At 41.1% G+C, this 17,121-nt stretch overlaps 1 protein-coding gene and 1 pseudogene across 1 annotated transcript; both read right to left on the bottom strand.

The window, feature by feature from the left end:
* Nucleotides 1–238: 238 nt before the first annotated feature.
* Nucleotides 239–13,166, bottom strand: c8h12orf56 (chromosome 8 C12orf56 homolog). Its single transcript, XM_086151631.1, has 14 exons — nucleotides 12,921–13,166; nucleotides 11,754–11,946; nucleotides 10,774–10,787; nucleotides 8,730–8,984; nucleotides 8,208–8,363; nucleotides 7,607–7,686; nucleotides 7,085–7,229; nucleotides 6,409–6,503; nucleotides 5,755–5,844; nucleotides 5,589–5,676; nucleotides 3,978–4,052; nucleotides 2,304–2,381; nucleotides 1,254–1,435; nucleotides 239–1,168 (listed from the first exon to the last, which is right to left on the bottom strand). The coding sequence occupies exons 1-14, from the start codon at nucleotides 13,164–13,166 to the stop codon at nucleotides 1,057–1,059; spliced, it is 1,809 nt and encodes a 602-aa protein (XP_086007757.1). The 3' UTR covers nucleotides 239–1,056.
* A 1,972-nt stretch (nucleotides 13,167–15,138) lies between these two features.
* Nucleotides 15,139–16,161, bottom strand: LOC147231924 (homeodomain-interacting protein kinase 2 pseudogene; annotated as a pseudogene).
* Nucleotides 16,162–17,121: the final 960 nt, after the last annotated feature.

Consider the following 17,121-nt stretch of genomic DNA (forward strand, 5'->3'; position numbering starts at 1 on the left):
AGGCATGCAAATGCACACATGCAAAGAGCGGGTAAACAGGCCATGTCAAATTACTTTGAAATTGTGTTTCAATCATGAAAATCATTCCAGTGTCTCCCATGTGTGTGTTGCAAATCCCCCCCATCTGGTTTTGTCAGTCTGACAAGTCTCGAGGGGAAGCACTCTAAGAATTCACTGGTGTTGAATGAGACCTTGCTTTCCCAGCAGCACTGCAACAGACTGGTGAGTGTGTCTAATGTTTATTCAAGTTCACACATGTATTTTTTGCTCCAACATTCATGCAGGAAACATCTTTCACCAGTGCAAAGTGGGGTTAACATTGTATTTGCCAAAAAAATCAGTGGAAACAATGGAAATGTTGCTCATTTAGCACATATATCATTTGTTGTTGAGAAGAACAACATCCATTTGGTAAAACCACTTTCTCGGCAAAGTCATACATAAAAAAGGAGATTAAACAATCTCTACAGTAACCAACATAGCCAAATATACATAATAAATATAGCATCACAACCAAATATATCAAAATTCTGGAATTTGCTTGTCTTTACTTGAATCACTCTATTCCCCCACATTTTCTGCCCCACAAATTACAACCGGGCCTTTTGTCTCTTCCAAGTAAAACTTTCAGTCAATACGAAAGGTGTTTAAACAGGTGTCTCTTGACTCAGTCCTTTAACTGTAGAGACCCTTACTTGTGTCTAAAAAGGGCCACAAATCACTTCTGTTCCAGTCCTCAGCTACGTTGTGTTTTTTTTAAGAGGCTCCCTCCTTCACAATGACTTGAAAGGCTGCATCACTTTTGGATTTAATATCTTTGCGGGGTTGAAAACCCTGCTATCCATGGATATATGGTTACAGAATATTGGCTGGAAAGATCAAGCATCCACTAAGAATTTGCAGTGAGGTAGAAGGTTACATTTTAATCAATTCTTCTTTCTTTTTGTTTTCATTGAGTATTTCATTCGTCCTGAAGTAAAAAGTGCTGTTATTCTGAGATCCCAAGATTGTGCCCACCCACTTGAAGATGTAAGGATAAGCGTACATTGAGCATGATCATCTTTGCAAAATCAAAGCCAGGATCAGTTCAATCACCCTCAGAGTGGGTTGGCTGATGGGGTAGTTAGGTGGCAGTTTCACTCCGGCACACGACGGCTTCACAAAATACCTATGGTGATGAGACAACGGATTCAATTTTCACCTTTATCAAGCCGATGGGACCATCATTCTGACCCTTATGTGGTGCCACAAACCTGAACTCCTCTCTGAAGCTGGACTGGAGGTGCCGCGCCAGCTGGTTCTCATGCTGCAGGCAGGCCAGCAGGAGGCGACTTCGCTGAAACAGCAGCACAGACTGAGTCGGACTCAAAGGGGATGCCTGCACGTCTGACAGAACCAACACCATTTGTTGGGCCTGGAAGCTGATAAAGGACAGCTGTGCAGGGACAAGGAAACCAGTTAGAGTCCTCCCTGCTCTAAAAGAATAATACCAATGTATATTACTAAAAGAACATCACCATACAATCAGACTCTGCGAGTGTGCCTGTCAAACAAGTTAAACAAGTAAAACTATTAACTTACAATGAAACGGGAAGCTGCAATTATTGCAATTAGAAGACCTCAAATATTTGAACTTCCAGTTTGGTTAAGAGTCATATATACCAGACTACCCCTAATGTCTTCCCTGGACTCTCTCCTTTCGCCGGTTCCCAAGTGGTGTGGCTCTACACTCTGCTGCTGTCCCTTAATGAATATTAAAGCAATTATCTTACCACATGGGCTAGAACCATGTAACTGTCAGTACTACTAATATTATTACCATTCCCTATCACACTCTTGTTTTCTAGCTCTCTCTTTCTACCCCTACCAGTTGAGGCAGGCGGCCACCTGCATTGAGCTGGGATCTGAGGTTCCTGCACCAGTAAAAGTCAATTGTTTCCTCACTGCTGTCGCCAAGTGCTTGCTCATGGGGCGAATTTGGGGTTTCTGTAAATCATTTTAAAGAATGTGGTCCAGACCAACTCTACGTGAAAAGTGTCATGAGATGACTGGGTTGGGATTTGGTGTTGTTTAAATAAAATCTGACTTGACTTTGACTCCCTATGGATTATATGCACAAAGTATTTGAAAGCCTAAGAAGGACTTGGAAACATTTGTCAGTTTCATTGGTTTTGGCTTTTAGTGGGATTTAAGACTCAATAACCCTTAAACCAGACCAACAAAGTGAAATAAAGGGGATTAATTGTAGTTCCATTGAGTTTCAGTGACTGTCTGACTTCTGGAGGTACAGTGGGTGAGCTTACCAGGTGGGGGTGAGGCCGCAGGGCTCGCAGCACCCAGCCGACGGAGAGGAAGCTTTCAACGGATGAACACTTGCTGGCCTGAAACACACACAACGAAAAACATACACAGTGAAAACCCAAGGGTTAAAAGAAATATACTCCCTGAAGAAATTAGAGTAATTTAACCATCTTTAGTTTTGCTGATGTTTCAATGCCAAGTAGCTTCAGTTTGCACAGGTGTCAGGGTAAAGATGTGAAGGTGCCTTTGGGAGTTGTGGCATTTATACACCAACAACAGTTCTATTTTAAACTACAGCAGTGAATGTGATCCGTGACTGAAGGTCAGATGTTTTGAGGGGAATATTACTTATGTTGAGGCGGCAGCACCTGGTTGATGTCAGACCTTCACAACTGTAAAGTTCTTTGACGGATTAAATCATTGCATGATATTTCAGAGCAACATATTTATAATATCACAATACAATCATAGTTATCATGCATGCAGATATTACATGCACTGTCAACACTCGGGTTATTCATTTTAGAAGGAGTGTATCACAAGTCATAACATAACATATAAAACCTCAAAAATCCTTGGCACCAAGGCCGAGCATGGAGTCAGTTCAGGTCAGGTGAGCTGAAGAGACAGAAATGTTGTGAAGAGAAACCATAGATGGAAAAATCTGGAAAAAGACGACGGTAAGTACTGTAAGTGACGAAGCAGAGGTAGCTGGTCAGGAAGCTAAGGGATAAATACACAGGTCTGTGGTTCCGATGATAGAGGTTTGACTCCTCTGTGGCTGTCTTATTGATATAATTATTTTCCTTTCATTGACAATTTTTTATTTTTTAAATGTATTTACTTCTTTCATTTATCATCTATAATGCCTATCCTGAAGCCAGGGTCTTGGGGGATTGCTGTAGCCTGACCCAGCTGTCAATGGGCGAGAGGCGGGGTTCGCCCTTGACCAGTTGCCAGTTGATTACAGGGCCACATATAGAGGCATGCAAGAATTCACCCTGTCATTCACACGTCTGGGCAATTTCGGGTCCTCAACGTAATCAAAATAATGGGTAATATTTTGAGGGAAAAAAATGTATATTTTGGCTTACTAGAAGAATTCAGAGAATGACTTGACAGCAAACGTGTCCCTTGGTATATTTGGCATTCTACATTTGTATATTGCATATACAAATATTCCACTGAACTCCACTGAACGCCACAGGAGGTCTTTCCTACCTGAGGCTATCAGACTTTTTAATTCCTCTTCCCTCAGCCGCAGGGAATCTTCAAATCTTTGTAGTTTCAGTTAACAGTTAAGACAATTTATATTTCATTGTATTTCTTATTCTTCCTCCTTTCTACTATTATCTATTACTGTTATGTTTTTACTTGAAACTCTGGCACAACAATTTCCTTCGGGATAAATAAAGTTGTTCTCATCTCTCATCTCATATTTTCTATACTTTGGCCATACATTTTCTTGCAGCTATAACCAGTCCTTCTGATTCAACTGTGTTTACAATGCCATATAAAAGAATATACTGTGTTTCTGTGAAATGCAATGAGGCACCTGAGGCATCTCATACATTATTATACTCATTATGATACAGACATTTTGGGCAAAAATGGCTTCACCCCTCACCATCGGCACATTTATCATTGTAATTATACTCATTACAGGCAGAACTCACCTCGTGGCCTAAAAGCAGCAGCTCAAACAGCAGAGAGCAGGCGGCATCCAGGTACTCAGCAAGTAAGGCCTGAAGCTGTAAAAACGCATGATATATGATAAAAAGACAATATGTGAGTAGAAGATTAACTCCAAACATACTTTTGATGATTATTACTCAGCTATCTTATAAAACAAACACTCTCATGGGGTTATTTTGCTCTTATGTATCCATCCATCTATCCATCCATCTTTCCCCGTTTATCTGGAGTCAGGTTGCAGGGACAGCAGCCGGAGCAGTGAGGCCCAGACCTCCCTCTCCTCCGCCGCATGGTCCAGCTCTTCCGGGGTTTCCCCAAAGCGTTCCTGGGCCAGCCTAGAGACATAGTCTCTCCAGTGTGTCCTATCTCCCCATGGTCTCCTCCCAGATGGACATGCCTAGAATACCTCTTCCGAGAAGCGTCCAGGAGGCATCCTGACCAGATGCCGGAGCCACCTCATCTGGCTCCGCTCTATGCGGAGGAGTAGCTGCTCTACTCTGACCTCCTCCCGGATGATCGAACCTCTCACCCTATCTCTTGGGGAGAGTCCGGCCACTCTGTGGAGGAAACTCATTTCGGCCGCTTGTATCTGCGATCTTGTTCTTTAGGTCACCCATCGGTGAGGGTGGGAACGTAAATCAACCGGTAAATTGAGAGCTTCGCCTTCTGGCTCAACTCTCTCTTCACCACGACAGACTGGTACATTGTCTGCATCACTGCACACCGCACCGATCCGCCTGTCGATTTCCCGCTCCATCCTTCCCTCACTCGTGAACAAGATGAGGTGAGACGAGAATCTCCAAGATCTATGACATTTGCAGATAACATTGTGATCTCTAGTGAGAGCAGAGAGCAGGTAGAGGAAAATCTAGAGATGTATCCCCTTGAAAGGGGAGGACTAAAGGTTAGCCACAGCATCACAGAATTATGTCCATTCCAAATGGAAACCTGAGGCTACAGGGAGTGGAGATCAAGAGGTTGGAGGACTTCAAGTCAACAGTTCAGACTAATGGAGAGTGTGGAAAATTGGTAAAGAAAGGCGCCCAAGCAGGTTAGAGTGGGTGGAGAAACGTGTCAGTGGTAGTGAGTGATAGAAGTGTATCAGCCAGAATGAAAGGAACAGTGTACAAGACAATAGTGAGACCAGCGACGCTCTATGATTTAGAGACAGTGGCACTGAGGAGAAGACAGGAAGAAGAGCTGGACTTAGCAGAGATGAAGATTCTGAGGTTCTCTTTGGGAGTGACCAGCATATATTCGATCAGGAATGAGTCCATCAGAGGGACAGCACGTGTTAGATGTTTCAGAGATAAGGTCAGAGAAGCTAGACTGAGTTGGTTTGGTCATGTACAGAGGAGGGATAGTGAATATATTTGTAGAAGCATGCTGGGGTTAGAATTGCCAGGCAGGAGGGTTAGAGGAAGACCAAAGAGAAGATTTATGGATGTAGTGAAATAGGACATGAAGTTAGTTGGTATAAGAGAAGAGGATACAGAAGATAGGGCTGGATGGAGAAGGTTGGCTATGCCAACCCCTGAAGGTAAAACCCAAAAAGAAAAGAAGACAAATCATTACCATAATCGTCAGCTCACCTCACTGTGAATCACAGAAGGCTGGTTCTCTAGATGAAGCTCTGGATCACATAGCAGGGCGAGCAGCATCCTGGAGGCCAGGGAACAACTGAGGGAAGGGAAAAAAAAATCATTATTAAATTATATTTAATGAGTACATTTCTAAAAAGGATTTAAAAGAACTGACTTGTTGGCAGAGAACTGGCAGAGTCTGGCTGTATCATTCTCTGTCTCTCTGAACATGATGGCCAGGGTTTGAACAATCAAAGTGCTGAGTCTGAAGAGAAAATCAAACACAGGCATTATTATAAAACAAAATAAGTTTGGTAACGTATTAACGTGAGTAATGTATACGTAATGTAATACTTTCAGTTTGTGTCATTTGTGTGACATGGTGACTTGTCCAGCAGTGGTGTAATGGATCTGAAAGTGTCAAAAGTGTGTCAGCAAATCCCGAAAAAAATCAAGATGGCGCCCTGGACGCAGGACAGCAGTCATTCTGATGGCTCATTTCATGAACGCGCTTTCAAGGAATATCAGTTGAAAAATATTATCCAGGGCTGTGTTAAGGGAGTATAGTGGTGTGATCAAAATCAGAAAAGAATCCTTTATTGATCCCCATGGGGGGAAACTGCTCATTAATAGCATTAAGCATCCGCTTTTTACATTTGTTTTAAGATAATCATTCCACACATTGCAAAAGAGAGTAACTGCTAATGAAGCACATACAAATAATTAGTAAAAAAAGCCCTTAACTAGATGAAGAATAATTATAAGTCAGTGAGTTGAATTTAAATCTTCATTCTCTGAGAGACACAGGCGGAAACACACAACAGCTTACAGGAGCTGATCTGCTGTGTGACTTCGGTTGAGAGTCTGAGCGCTGTGAAGATTTTCCTCCAGGGACCAAACCAGGAAGATGCATAGCTCATTGCTCTAAAACACAGGGAAATCCCGTTGACAGCTGACTCATTAGTTCGGTGTTGTTTCTCAGCACTGGATAAATGACACATAACCACTGATCTGAGCTTGAAATGGTTCAAAAGATTGGAAAAATAACATGTTTTCAGTCTTTTTTCTATTTTCTTGGTTATTTATTATCATGAGTTGCTGATTTTCTGAATCCATGTATCAATGAAGATATAGCACAATTAGTTAACACAATTATATCCATTTAATATAAAAGGAGGAAAAATATCCAAAACATGCTACATGTAAGACCTCAAACAATACAATGACCATTAAACAAAGTAATTTAGCTGAAAAAAATTGGGTTTCCATCAGTAAGGAATCTTTCACCTTTTGCAAAGTTTGCATTTTGCATTAAAAACACACCATTCAATAAGAAATATAATTTAAACATAGGGCTTGATAATGATTAATGTCATTAAAAAAATCAAGCTGAGTAGTTTTGTTGCTCATTTCTACAATATTTTTGACTTGAAACATAATTTGTTAGTCAGGTGGTTAGGTTACTTCAGGTTGTCCTGGGGCAGGAGGGTGTTTTGATTTCTCACCCGCCAGAAGAGTCTGCGCAGAATGACGTTATTGCAAGCTGCCGTCCTCAGCTCCTGCAGCAGCAGGTAAAAACTCTCCAAGTTGTCTCCTGCCTGCAGGAGCTCGGAGGTCAGCTGTGCGAAGAGGCTGGCAGTCCGCTCCCAGCTGCACAGAAGCAGGAATGTGTCTGTCACATCACATGTGTTCACTAACTTCACCCTCGCCCACCCTCAGCCAAGGCTAAAATCTACAGAAAGCTTGTGACCCTATGTCCGCAGATATTCAGACACAACAGCAGGAAGTGAAAAGAAATGGTCATATAATGTAAGAGATGTCTGTCAACACAACAAGGAGATTCACGAGTGTTACAAGTTCATTTCTTCTTCTTGAGATATCTGGTTGGATACGGGTCGCTGTTTACCCACTTCACACTTAACAATCAAACACACAGTCAAACACACACACACAAAATTATTGTTATTTCCAAACATAGTTGTGCAATATAGTTGCACAAACAACTACAAGTTGTGTAGGGTTGTTACCTGAGCGATGAAGGTCTCTTTCGAGGGGACAAGTTGCTGAAAGTTTGCTTGTGCGGAGAATCCAACAACAGAGTTGATCTCTGAACACACACACACACACACACACACACACACACACACACACACACACACACACACACACACACACACACACACACACACACACGCACGCACGCACACACACACACACAAAGGGTATGATTCAGGGGGGGATTTGGTGGGTTTGTATCATGATGGTTAAATAGAAAAAGTCATTCAGATTGATATGATGTGTAAAAGAAACAATTTGCATTTTGACTTTAAAAGATCTAGATCCACTGAAACATCCAAATTGATGATGTACTGTTTGCCACAAGATCCCAAATATATATAAAATTTATTAAATCTAATATATTTATAGATCATTTGGTTAAATGATACCATACATACCATTATTTGCTCAAGGCCATTAGGAAACACAGAATAATTGTTGAGGTCAAAAATATGTTTTGGGGTTCAGAAATTATTTTAGTTTTTTTGTTAAATCACACCTATTGATATTTTAATATTCATATGAAGGGGGTGTGCTTGTTTCAAACTGCTGTTCTTTATCAACGCCTACGATAATGAAGCTGTTCCAGGAGCTCTGCAGGTGGAGATAGAGCCTGGAGGTGGGCAGCAGGGCATAGAGATGCAGCTCCGCCTTCCTGTACTCTGTGACATTCACATGGTCCTTTCTAAAAAGACGGGACAGAGCGAAACCCAGCCTCCTGGCCATCTGAAACATTAGTGCAGTTTAGTTTTTGTTTGCAGGTCCAGTTATATATAAATACATTTTAATATGTGTTTCATATATTGTGTGTATATCTCACTAGTTGAGGGGAGCGAAAAATTATATCTCTCTTGAATATTTCTCAACCAAACACCAGCAAATTTTCAAATGTTTCAAATGTAGAATTGATGCTTTGTTTCATTAACATAGAAGTTCAGTCACTAAAAAATAACTTTTTTTTTTTTTTTTGACTAATGGACCAATTCTATCCAATAAGGTCAAGAACATGTTTTATCTGTCACATGATTACTGAATGTTTAACAGTTCTGCCACTTCACATTGGCCTGGATGTCGGTGAAGTGTCATCCTTACCTTCACAGGCTTAGGGACATCAGGCCTTTGACTCGAAGTTAAGGCAGCCATGGTGGTGGAGCTGTAGAGTGGGGGGATAGAAGGGGGCTGGCTGGGAGGGTGCAGGACCCTCTGGGGGCCCAAAGTCTCTAGGTTCAGACATGAGGCAAGACGTGGGGGCTTGACCAGGTGAACTTCCTCTGTGGCCCTTTCATTGTGGTCTCTAATAAACAGAGGCAGGTTAAATACAGTATAAACAAGGTCGTTTTGGGGGTGCTATTGATCATAATAAGGGCTTAAAAGGAGCAACACTTCACTCATTATACTCAATTCAAGCCTGATGTTGGAAAGGATCTGCACTAAAAATCATTACAATAATCTAGGGAAAAGCCGAAGATTTGTCTTTTTTCCACCATCACCTCAGTAAGGCTGCTGACGTTAGACATTTAAAATCAGAAACCTGCAGGGATTCTCATTCCGTTGACATTTCCTGCACCAACCACCCATGCATCTTTTAGTTGTGGCCTTTGCAAAAGTGATAAAGAATGAAGGTTTTCATCTTTTTTATTGTTTCCACAAAATAGTGGGGGCCTGAAATGTGATTAAATGTTCCTCATGCGGAAAATGGGGGTATAATTAAGACTCCAAAACGTGTTTCTATATACAAAAACAAGTAGCTCACTCTGTATTTCTAAACATTGAATTGTCCTTGAATTGTCCTTTGCTGTATAATCTTAGTTTTTAAGTGTTACTGAGCTTATTAATCCTTACTATACAGCTGAAACATATTTTTAACTATTTCTCTGTGGAAGCAAGGATCTCCCGGGGATGAACCGCATGCGGGCACGACAGCATTGGCGCTTTACAATGCTTACATCCCGTGCAGTTATGTCTCATTTGTTGCAACCCATCAACTATTCAGGGTTTAGTGACAGTAAATGTATGCTGAATCCCCCCTTGTCTCTTTAAAAGTCCTTCCTGACGGGACATTTTCAACAACAGGATGCCAAGCATGACATAACTCCAAATTCAGTCAGCCGGCAAGCAGCTTTAATTAAGGCTGCAAGTCTCTCGATGCAACATGATTTCAAGGTTACTGTTTTACATTTCCATGCATTTTGAACAGATTTATGTTTCTATAATTACGTTCTGAGTTGGGTCTTTTCAAGGCTGTTCTGAGGATAAAGGGATGAATCTGCTGTATGTAAAATATTAAGCCGCTATAAATGATAAATACTCCTAAGTGAAGGTCCACAGTTTACAAAGCTCGATTTTGAGATAGGCACTTTTGTATTGACAGAAATAACAATTATATTATGCTCATTACCAGGAGTAGTTGGATAAAAACGGATCCTTTAAAAAGTTCTACTCAGTGATCTGAAGGGTTGTCAATGCTGTATTCAGGTTTTGGTACAGCTGAGGATGCCTGTATGAACATCTGGGGTTCTATGTTTACTATTACCTCTTATTCCTTTGAGAAAATTAATTTGTCAAGGTGTGACAATTTAATGTCATACATCCACTTTGCGTGTCTACTGTGCACTTCCCCTATTATAGGATTGGTACAGGATTATCTTCTGCCTTACAGCCAGCCTTCTCAACTGGCTTTATAAGATGCTAGTTTCTTTAGACCAAACTTTGTTCTCCTGTATGTCTAAATTAAATGCTCACAACCAGTTGTGCCACTTATTTTAAGCACAAAGGCCCTGCTTTCTAAATAGCTTTTCCAATTGGAAAACTATCTGCGCGATACAAGTTTAATGAGCAGCGGGTAAGCTGAGATGAAATGTGACTTTCTTGGTGAAATAAGTAATGAGCTGAGACTCAAGACAGCCATTACATGACAAGCGGAGGGAGGGTGACACAGCATTCACTCTATTCACATTCTTTGAAGTATCTGCACCACAAGAGCATATATAAATACGGGTATGTGCAGTTATAGTGCATTTTTGCTCTGTCTTGTGGCCCTTTGGACATAAGTGGTTGTAAAGTTTTTTATAGCACACAGAGTTTGTCTGTCTCCAGGACTCCCAGACAGGGGCTGGCAATTACACTTGAGACAGACAGGAGGGAAACATCCTGAATCAGACACATAAAGTTACAGAATAGAACAAAGAGAACAGGGCTCTAACGATAAACAAACCCAAAATATAAACATATATTTATTCAATATAGGTAAATGTTATATCAACACACACAAAAAAGACCCATGCAAAGCAAAATAATTGATAATAACAATATTTTTTTCTTAAAGGCATTGCCAACCATTGTGACAGCAGCATTTGGCAAAGAACACAAAACAAGCAAACAGTCAAAGTTCAAATTGTGGAATTAAATGGCTCCAAATTCATGTAAATTGTATTTATGACTTGAATCACTCCTTTACAGCAGATATAAAAGTAAAAGCAGCCAGTTGACATTAGTGTCTGTGGATATCATATGGCAAAACCATTGTGTGTGTGTGTGTGTGTGTGTGTGTGTGTGTGTGTGTGTGTGTGTGTGTGTGTGTGTGTGTGTGTGTGTAATGCTCACCTCTGTACAGGATATCCTGTAGAATACAGGCGCAGGATGGCTAAGGTTACAGTGAAAGGGATTGGAGAAAACATGGACTGTGCCTTCCACTGTTTTTACAGATACATTGTTTTCTGACATATCACTCATGTCACATTCTATGTTTTTAGTGTTTTGCTGTAATAAATTTGAGGTCTTCAGAATGGAGAAATACAAAAGAAAATAAATAAAATAAATTCTACAGTATTTATTATATGCAATACAGGTGTAATGTTTATTGAATTGTGTTGTCTTTAATCTATCGTATTTAGTACGCCTGCAGGATTGAGCATTTTGTATGTTAGCATTGTGTTACCAAATGTGTATAATAGCATGTATGGAAGTGTCAAGGTGGTTGAGACGCAATGATGTCAATACATCTTCCTGAGCCTCAGAAATGGGAGATGATGGTCAAAATAGGTCAAATTAAATGGTTGTGGTGATTTATGTGTATGGTATTAAGACATTTATATCTTCTTGAAAACGTGTTTTTACCTTTGCTAATGTGACTTCTTGTTTGGCTGCTGGAGCTTCTGCCAGAGGGCAGGGCAGGCGGAGGTTGTCCCTCCCACCTGTCTGGCATCCAGCTCATGCCCTTCCTGACAGGCTTTTCAGTCATGTAGGTGATTCGGATGTGCTGGCAGAGTTCCCTGTCCTTCCCGTGCAGGAAATCTGGAAAGTCATTGATCTGAATGGATAAAGCCGGAGGGGTAATGGAAAAAAAATGTTAACCAGTGACAGTTTTCTCTGAAATGTAGCTACCCTCTACTAAAGCGCGGCAACAACTTTCTGATTCGCAATAAAAAAAACTCTTGATTTCTAATTATTTTATAGTAATTATAAACATGAATAAAATAAAGTATAATGATGGTTAACTTTGCAAATAGATAAATTATTGGCTGAGACGGAATCCCCACTGAATCAGCATTAACACATAAATATATAAAATGTATATTTGTATAAAAATACTGCCAGAGCCAGCCGGGACAACACAGCTCAATGGCAATTTAAGGGTTTGATGCAGAAGGGATTTACTTGGTGAGAAAGTAGTTTATCCTTTGGCCTCTGACATAACAAGATAGATAGTGATTATCTCTATATTAAAAAAGATCCCCTGAGCAGCTCTCAGACATTCAGATTCACTTTAGTATTTTGCCTGTTGGGTAACTTGAGAGACAATCCAATTATTAAGGTAAAAGAAACGACAGGATAAGGTATGAATACAGAAAACAAGTACTTGATTCTTCTGTTGTGTGGCAACGACCTAAGGAATTAAAATAAAGAACTTGGGATTGGAACGATTTAAATAATACCATTGGAGACCTGTGACTACCGTGCTGTACATTTACACACCTCACATGCAAGAATTTGGAAAATGTAACATCATTTTCAAGGTTTTTATAAATTATTTTATTTTATTTTATACAGATGTGTGCAGAAGGTCTTGAGTCGAGACCTTCTGCCTGGCAATTCCAATTCCAAAGACTGAGTTATGCCACTATTTATAATGTAATCATTTAATTCGAACCCATTCATGATAGATGGGTGTAAAACATGAAGCCAAGTGATAAATACTTGATTTTTAAGTACATTTAACTGATGTTCCCAGATGTTTAGCTAACTTTACTGGGGTCAGCAGGAAACTAGCTAGTGTAAACTCACCAGCTCGATGTCCAGCACGCGCCCGAAGCTCACGGCTGCCGTGAGCGTGCGCGGCGCGTGCTCGGTCAGGTACACGCGCTCGTCACTCAGCACCGCGTACATGTACGCCCTCCTGACCGCGTCCGACACGACCACGCACGGCTCGTAGGCGCGGATCCGCTCGAACACAGACAACTCCGTGTTCCGCTTCAGGAAAGTCTCCAACCGGATGTTCCTGCGGGGAAGAAGCGTCCCGGTCCCGGACATGACGGTGCCAGCAGGGGGGGACGGGAAAACTGAATGCGGACACCTGCAGAGCAGCCGTCGCGCCTGAGATCGGATGAAGCGCTGCTCTCTGATTGGTCGACGTGAAAGACGGGCCTCTGATTGGCTTGAGGATGAACCCTTAAGCGCATCCTGTAGCCCTGCGGGGGAGACGAATCATTAACGATTGCTGAAATGTATTTAAGAAAAAACACATCAGCATTTTATTGAATTTGCAGAACATTTATCTGCAATTTATTTATTATTATATATATTATTTATTAAACATTGTTTTCATTCATTCATTCACTCACTCACTCATTCATTCATTCATTCATTCATTCATACGTACATCCACTGACCCATACATTCATTTGTGCTGCTGTTGTAAGCAGCTATTGTATGCTGCGAGTTCAACTTTTTTGCACATGTGTTTGTATTTTTTTATTTCTATATTTTCGGATATTTTTTTATTTTTCAGCTTATATTAGTTCCTTAACTAGCTCTATTCCTTTGTCCCCTTTCTGAAGTGCAAATTGAAATTTCCCCATTGATGAATGGTTAAAGGCACATTATGTTCTATTCTAATATATTCTGCATCTGGATAAAGATTTTTTTGTAGGACAGCTAAATCGGGTAATGCCAGGAGAAGCTGCAAGACTGGGAGATTGAATTGGTGATGAAACACAATATTTTCATCCTTTGCCCTCCACCATAAGGGAGTTTACAACATGGCGTAAGGTGATAAAAACACTGACTGCATTTTTTTCATTTTACCATCCAAGATGAAGTCAAGACCTTGCTTTTAAGTTTCCAATTCCATTTCCTGGAAAGTTGTTTTATATGTGCACACACTAGATTCATTTCACAAAATAACAGGCACAAAATGATTGTTATTTTACACATTTATTCAAACATCACCATTGTAACATGTTATCATGCATGTTTGTTTAGCACTCCTACACAGAAATTGCATTCTGTGCAGAATAACCAGATTTGAAGCACTTGTTTATATATAAGGCCAAACAATTTAACTGTGCCTAGGGGTGCCTGCATTGTTTGTGTACATTAGGACATAATTTGGTTTGCATTAGAAATTGTTGTGACAAACTAATAGGGGAATAACAAATTTAGACATTTGACATTGTAAACTTTAAAATAAACATGTTGAACCTCCCTCATCCTCTGCAGAGTGGAAATCTCTCTGCATATCCACTAAAACCTCAAATACTTTCACAAACTGCAGCTTTTCAAATTATAATAAAAATAAATTTCTCCAAGTTGTTGGACAAATTATTTACAGAAATTGGGTTTCGATTTGTCAACAATCGGTTTCTAATATGCAACGCAGGCTCAATGTTGTTTATTTTCCTGGTATTCCTGTTTTAATTCCATGTCTCCAAAATCATGCCAGAAATGTTAGCATACCACCATACAGGCTTCAAACTACAAACCTGTAAATGTTAATAAGAAAAAGCACAAGTGCTGTGTCGGCAAACATTTATACACCACAAGTACTATTCAAGCTGAGAACCAGCGTTATGTTTCTGCCTGTTTTTGATGTCACACTACAGACTTTGGTACATTCACTGATATTCACCTTATTCTCTTAAAGGCACTTCACCTTCCTCCAAGTATTGTCACAACACTGGCACTCTTCAGCTTTGCCTCCAGCTTCTCTGCTTACAGCCTACATGTAAATGAGGAACAGATAGATGTAACTCAACTACAACTGCAGCGCCCATCATAAATAGCATCACAGTGCCACTTGCTTGCAACAACACAGGTTATGCTTTCTCAGAACCTGAGTTCTTGTCACAAGTCAGGCATGCAGACGCTGACACACTCTTTGGGATTCCAGCTACAGTGGCATTAGACACCTGAAGGCATCCTGCCTCTCAGCTTCCTTTTGGTAATAACACAGCCTGCACTTTGTGGGCCAAAGGTGGGTTGAAACAGGTTTCCCACTGTCATTCTAGCTAAACAGGGGATGCTGCAGTACCTCCTCAGCTGTGATACGTAGGATCGCATCCAGCAGCAGCATCCTCTTCACCAGGTCCATGAAGTGTTCCTGACCATTCTGATATCCCCAGTTGTCCTCCATTAGCTCCCTCAGACCATCGAGGGAAAAAAGGATCAAACCTCTGGTGTCTTTGGCACGGACCCCGGTCTCCAGGGCATACAAGTCTGGGGTTTTGAAGGTCCATTGGCTCATACCTTTCTGCGCCCGGCTGAAGTAATGATAAGTTCTTATTCCGCAATCCAGGACATAGTCATCTGGCTGCCCTTGTGTTTGAAGAATGAAGTGCAGGACGTCGTAATTGGTCTCTCCGGGGTACAGTGGGAAACCTGTTACTAACTCTGCAACAGTCACACCAAGGCTCCATATGTCAATTGCTTCATTGTAAGGCATGCCCAGTATGAGCTCTGGTGCCCGATACCAAGTTGTTCCAAAACAGTTACCAGGTTGCGTTGTCGACACATCATGTGCCAAACCAAAATCAATAACTTTAATGCTCAGTGGCTGCTGGTGACGGTCCACAACCATGATGTTGTCTGGTTTCAAATCGGCGTGAATGATTCCCAGTGACCTTAAATGGAAAAGAGCGATAGCCAACTGATACACTATGGGACGAAGTTCGTAGAGAGAAAGCGGCAAATATTGTCTGTAATGATTGTAGCCTCGCAGGCTGAGATCCAGTATCTCAAAGATCAGACAGATGTGGTCATTCTCAAAGAAAAGGCCATTCCACCTCACAATGTTGCAAGTGTCCGGATCCAGCCGCCGCAACTTTTCCAGGATCAAGACTTCCTCTTGGACCTGTTGGATAATATGCGGCTGGTTTTTGTTCACCTTAATTGCCTCAACCTGGTTCGTTTCCATGTTGCGACATTTGGTCACAAAGCCAAAGCTGCCCTGTCCCAGAATGTCCTCCACTACGTGGCACCGGCCAAGCATGCTTCCCTGGTAGATGTACAGCTCCTCAAACGTTCCCATCACAATCAAATTTCTCCAAGGGTAATACACACAATATTGTCACTTTTGTCAAAATAAGTGCAGTGCCCATTTACAGTCGGTGCTTCCCTGTGTATAATTACATTTTCCCCTTCACAGCTTGAGTGACATTCACTTCACAGCTTGCCTGCAAGTCCCTCACACACGGACAGAAGAAATGTTTTGCTGTACCGTAAGATATCTTAGAGCGTGAAACCCTATTTTTTAATCAGTCTTCACTTTAAAAGTCTTCTGTGAGGGTTTAAGATGATGCACACCCATGGAGTTAAACTGAGGCCCGTTTTTCGATTGATATTCTTCTTTTTAGGGTTTTATGGTGTATCTGATTTAGAGTGAAATTCTTCAGTGAAATGTTGGAGACATTTAGCATCCATGGAGTTGTATTACCGCCTACCCCTGCCTAAAAGTCAGCCTCAATTTGCTCGCCCGCAGCTCAGTATTCCTGCAAGGTTCTGACGGTGTCCATTATACAAATTTTTGGCACAGAATATGCTGATGTCATATAGCATGTTTGGGGTGACATCACCGACACCACAGTGCTATTTTTCTATCCAAAATCATATACTTTGTACTCAACTCAGGCGAACTCAGGTGTGCGTAACTGACAGTATCTATCATTTGGATGCTGCAGCTTAGTTGCCACAAACTGAGAGGTTGTGAAAGGACAAACTGTTATGTCATACAGGGGGAAGTTTATTAACTATGATGCCTCTGTGACTTTATGTTTACAATTAGAAATCAATACATCTCTTGTTTGAATTTATGGTTGGTCCACTTGACAGAGGAGAAAATACTGGGGCGAATATCATGCTGTGAGAGGAAAGGTGCAATTTTATGAAGGGGAAGCACATATCAGGATATAGTGAACACACATAGTGAGGCTGTGCACCATAACTGGTCAAGTCTCAGTGAATGTGTTCTGCAACAAGTGTAAATGAATGA

This window comes from Fistularia commersonii, chromosome 8, assembly GCF_037954325.1.
Source record: "Fistularia commersonii isolate RoL2024-O1a breed Wild chromosome 8, RoL_Fcom_v1.0, whole genome shotgun sequence".
Taxonomy (NCBI): Eukaryota; Metazoa; Chordata; class Actinopteri; order Syngnathiformes; family Fistulariidae; genus Fistularia; species Fistularia commersonii.

Excerpts from the sequence above, each read along its gene's own strand:
- c8h12orf56 (XM_086151631.1), bottom strand. The coding sequence starts at position 13,166 with ATGTCCGGGACCGGGACGCTTCTTCCCCGCAGGAACATCCGGTTGGAG. Across the intron at positions 8,364-8,729 it reads ATGTCCCTAAGCCTGTGAAG|ATGGCCAGGAGGCTGGGTTT; the intron begins GTAAGGATGACA and ends CTAATGTTTCAG. Across the intron at positions 5,845-6,408 it reads CACACAGCAGATCAGCTCCT|ACTCAGCACTTTGATTGTTC; the intron begins GTAAGCTGTTGT and ends TTTTCTCTTCAG.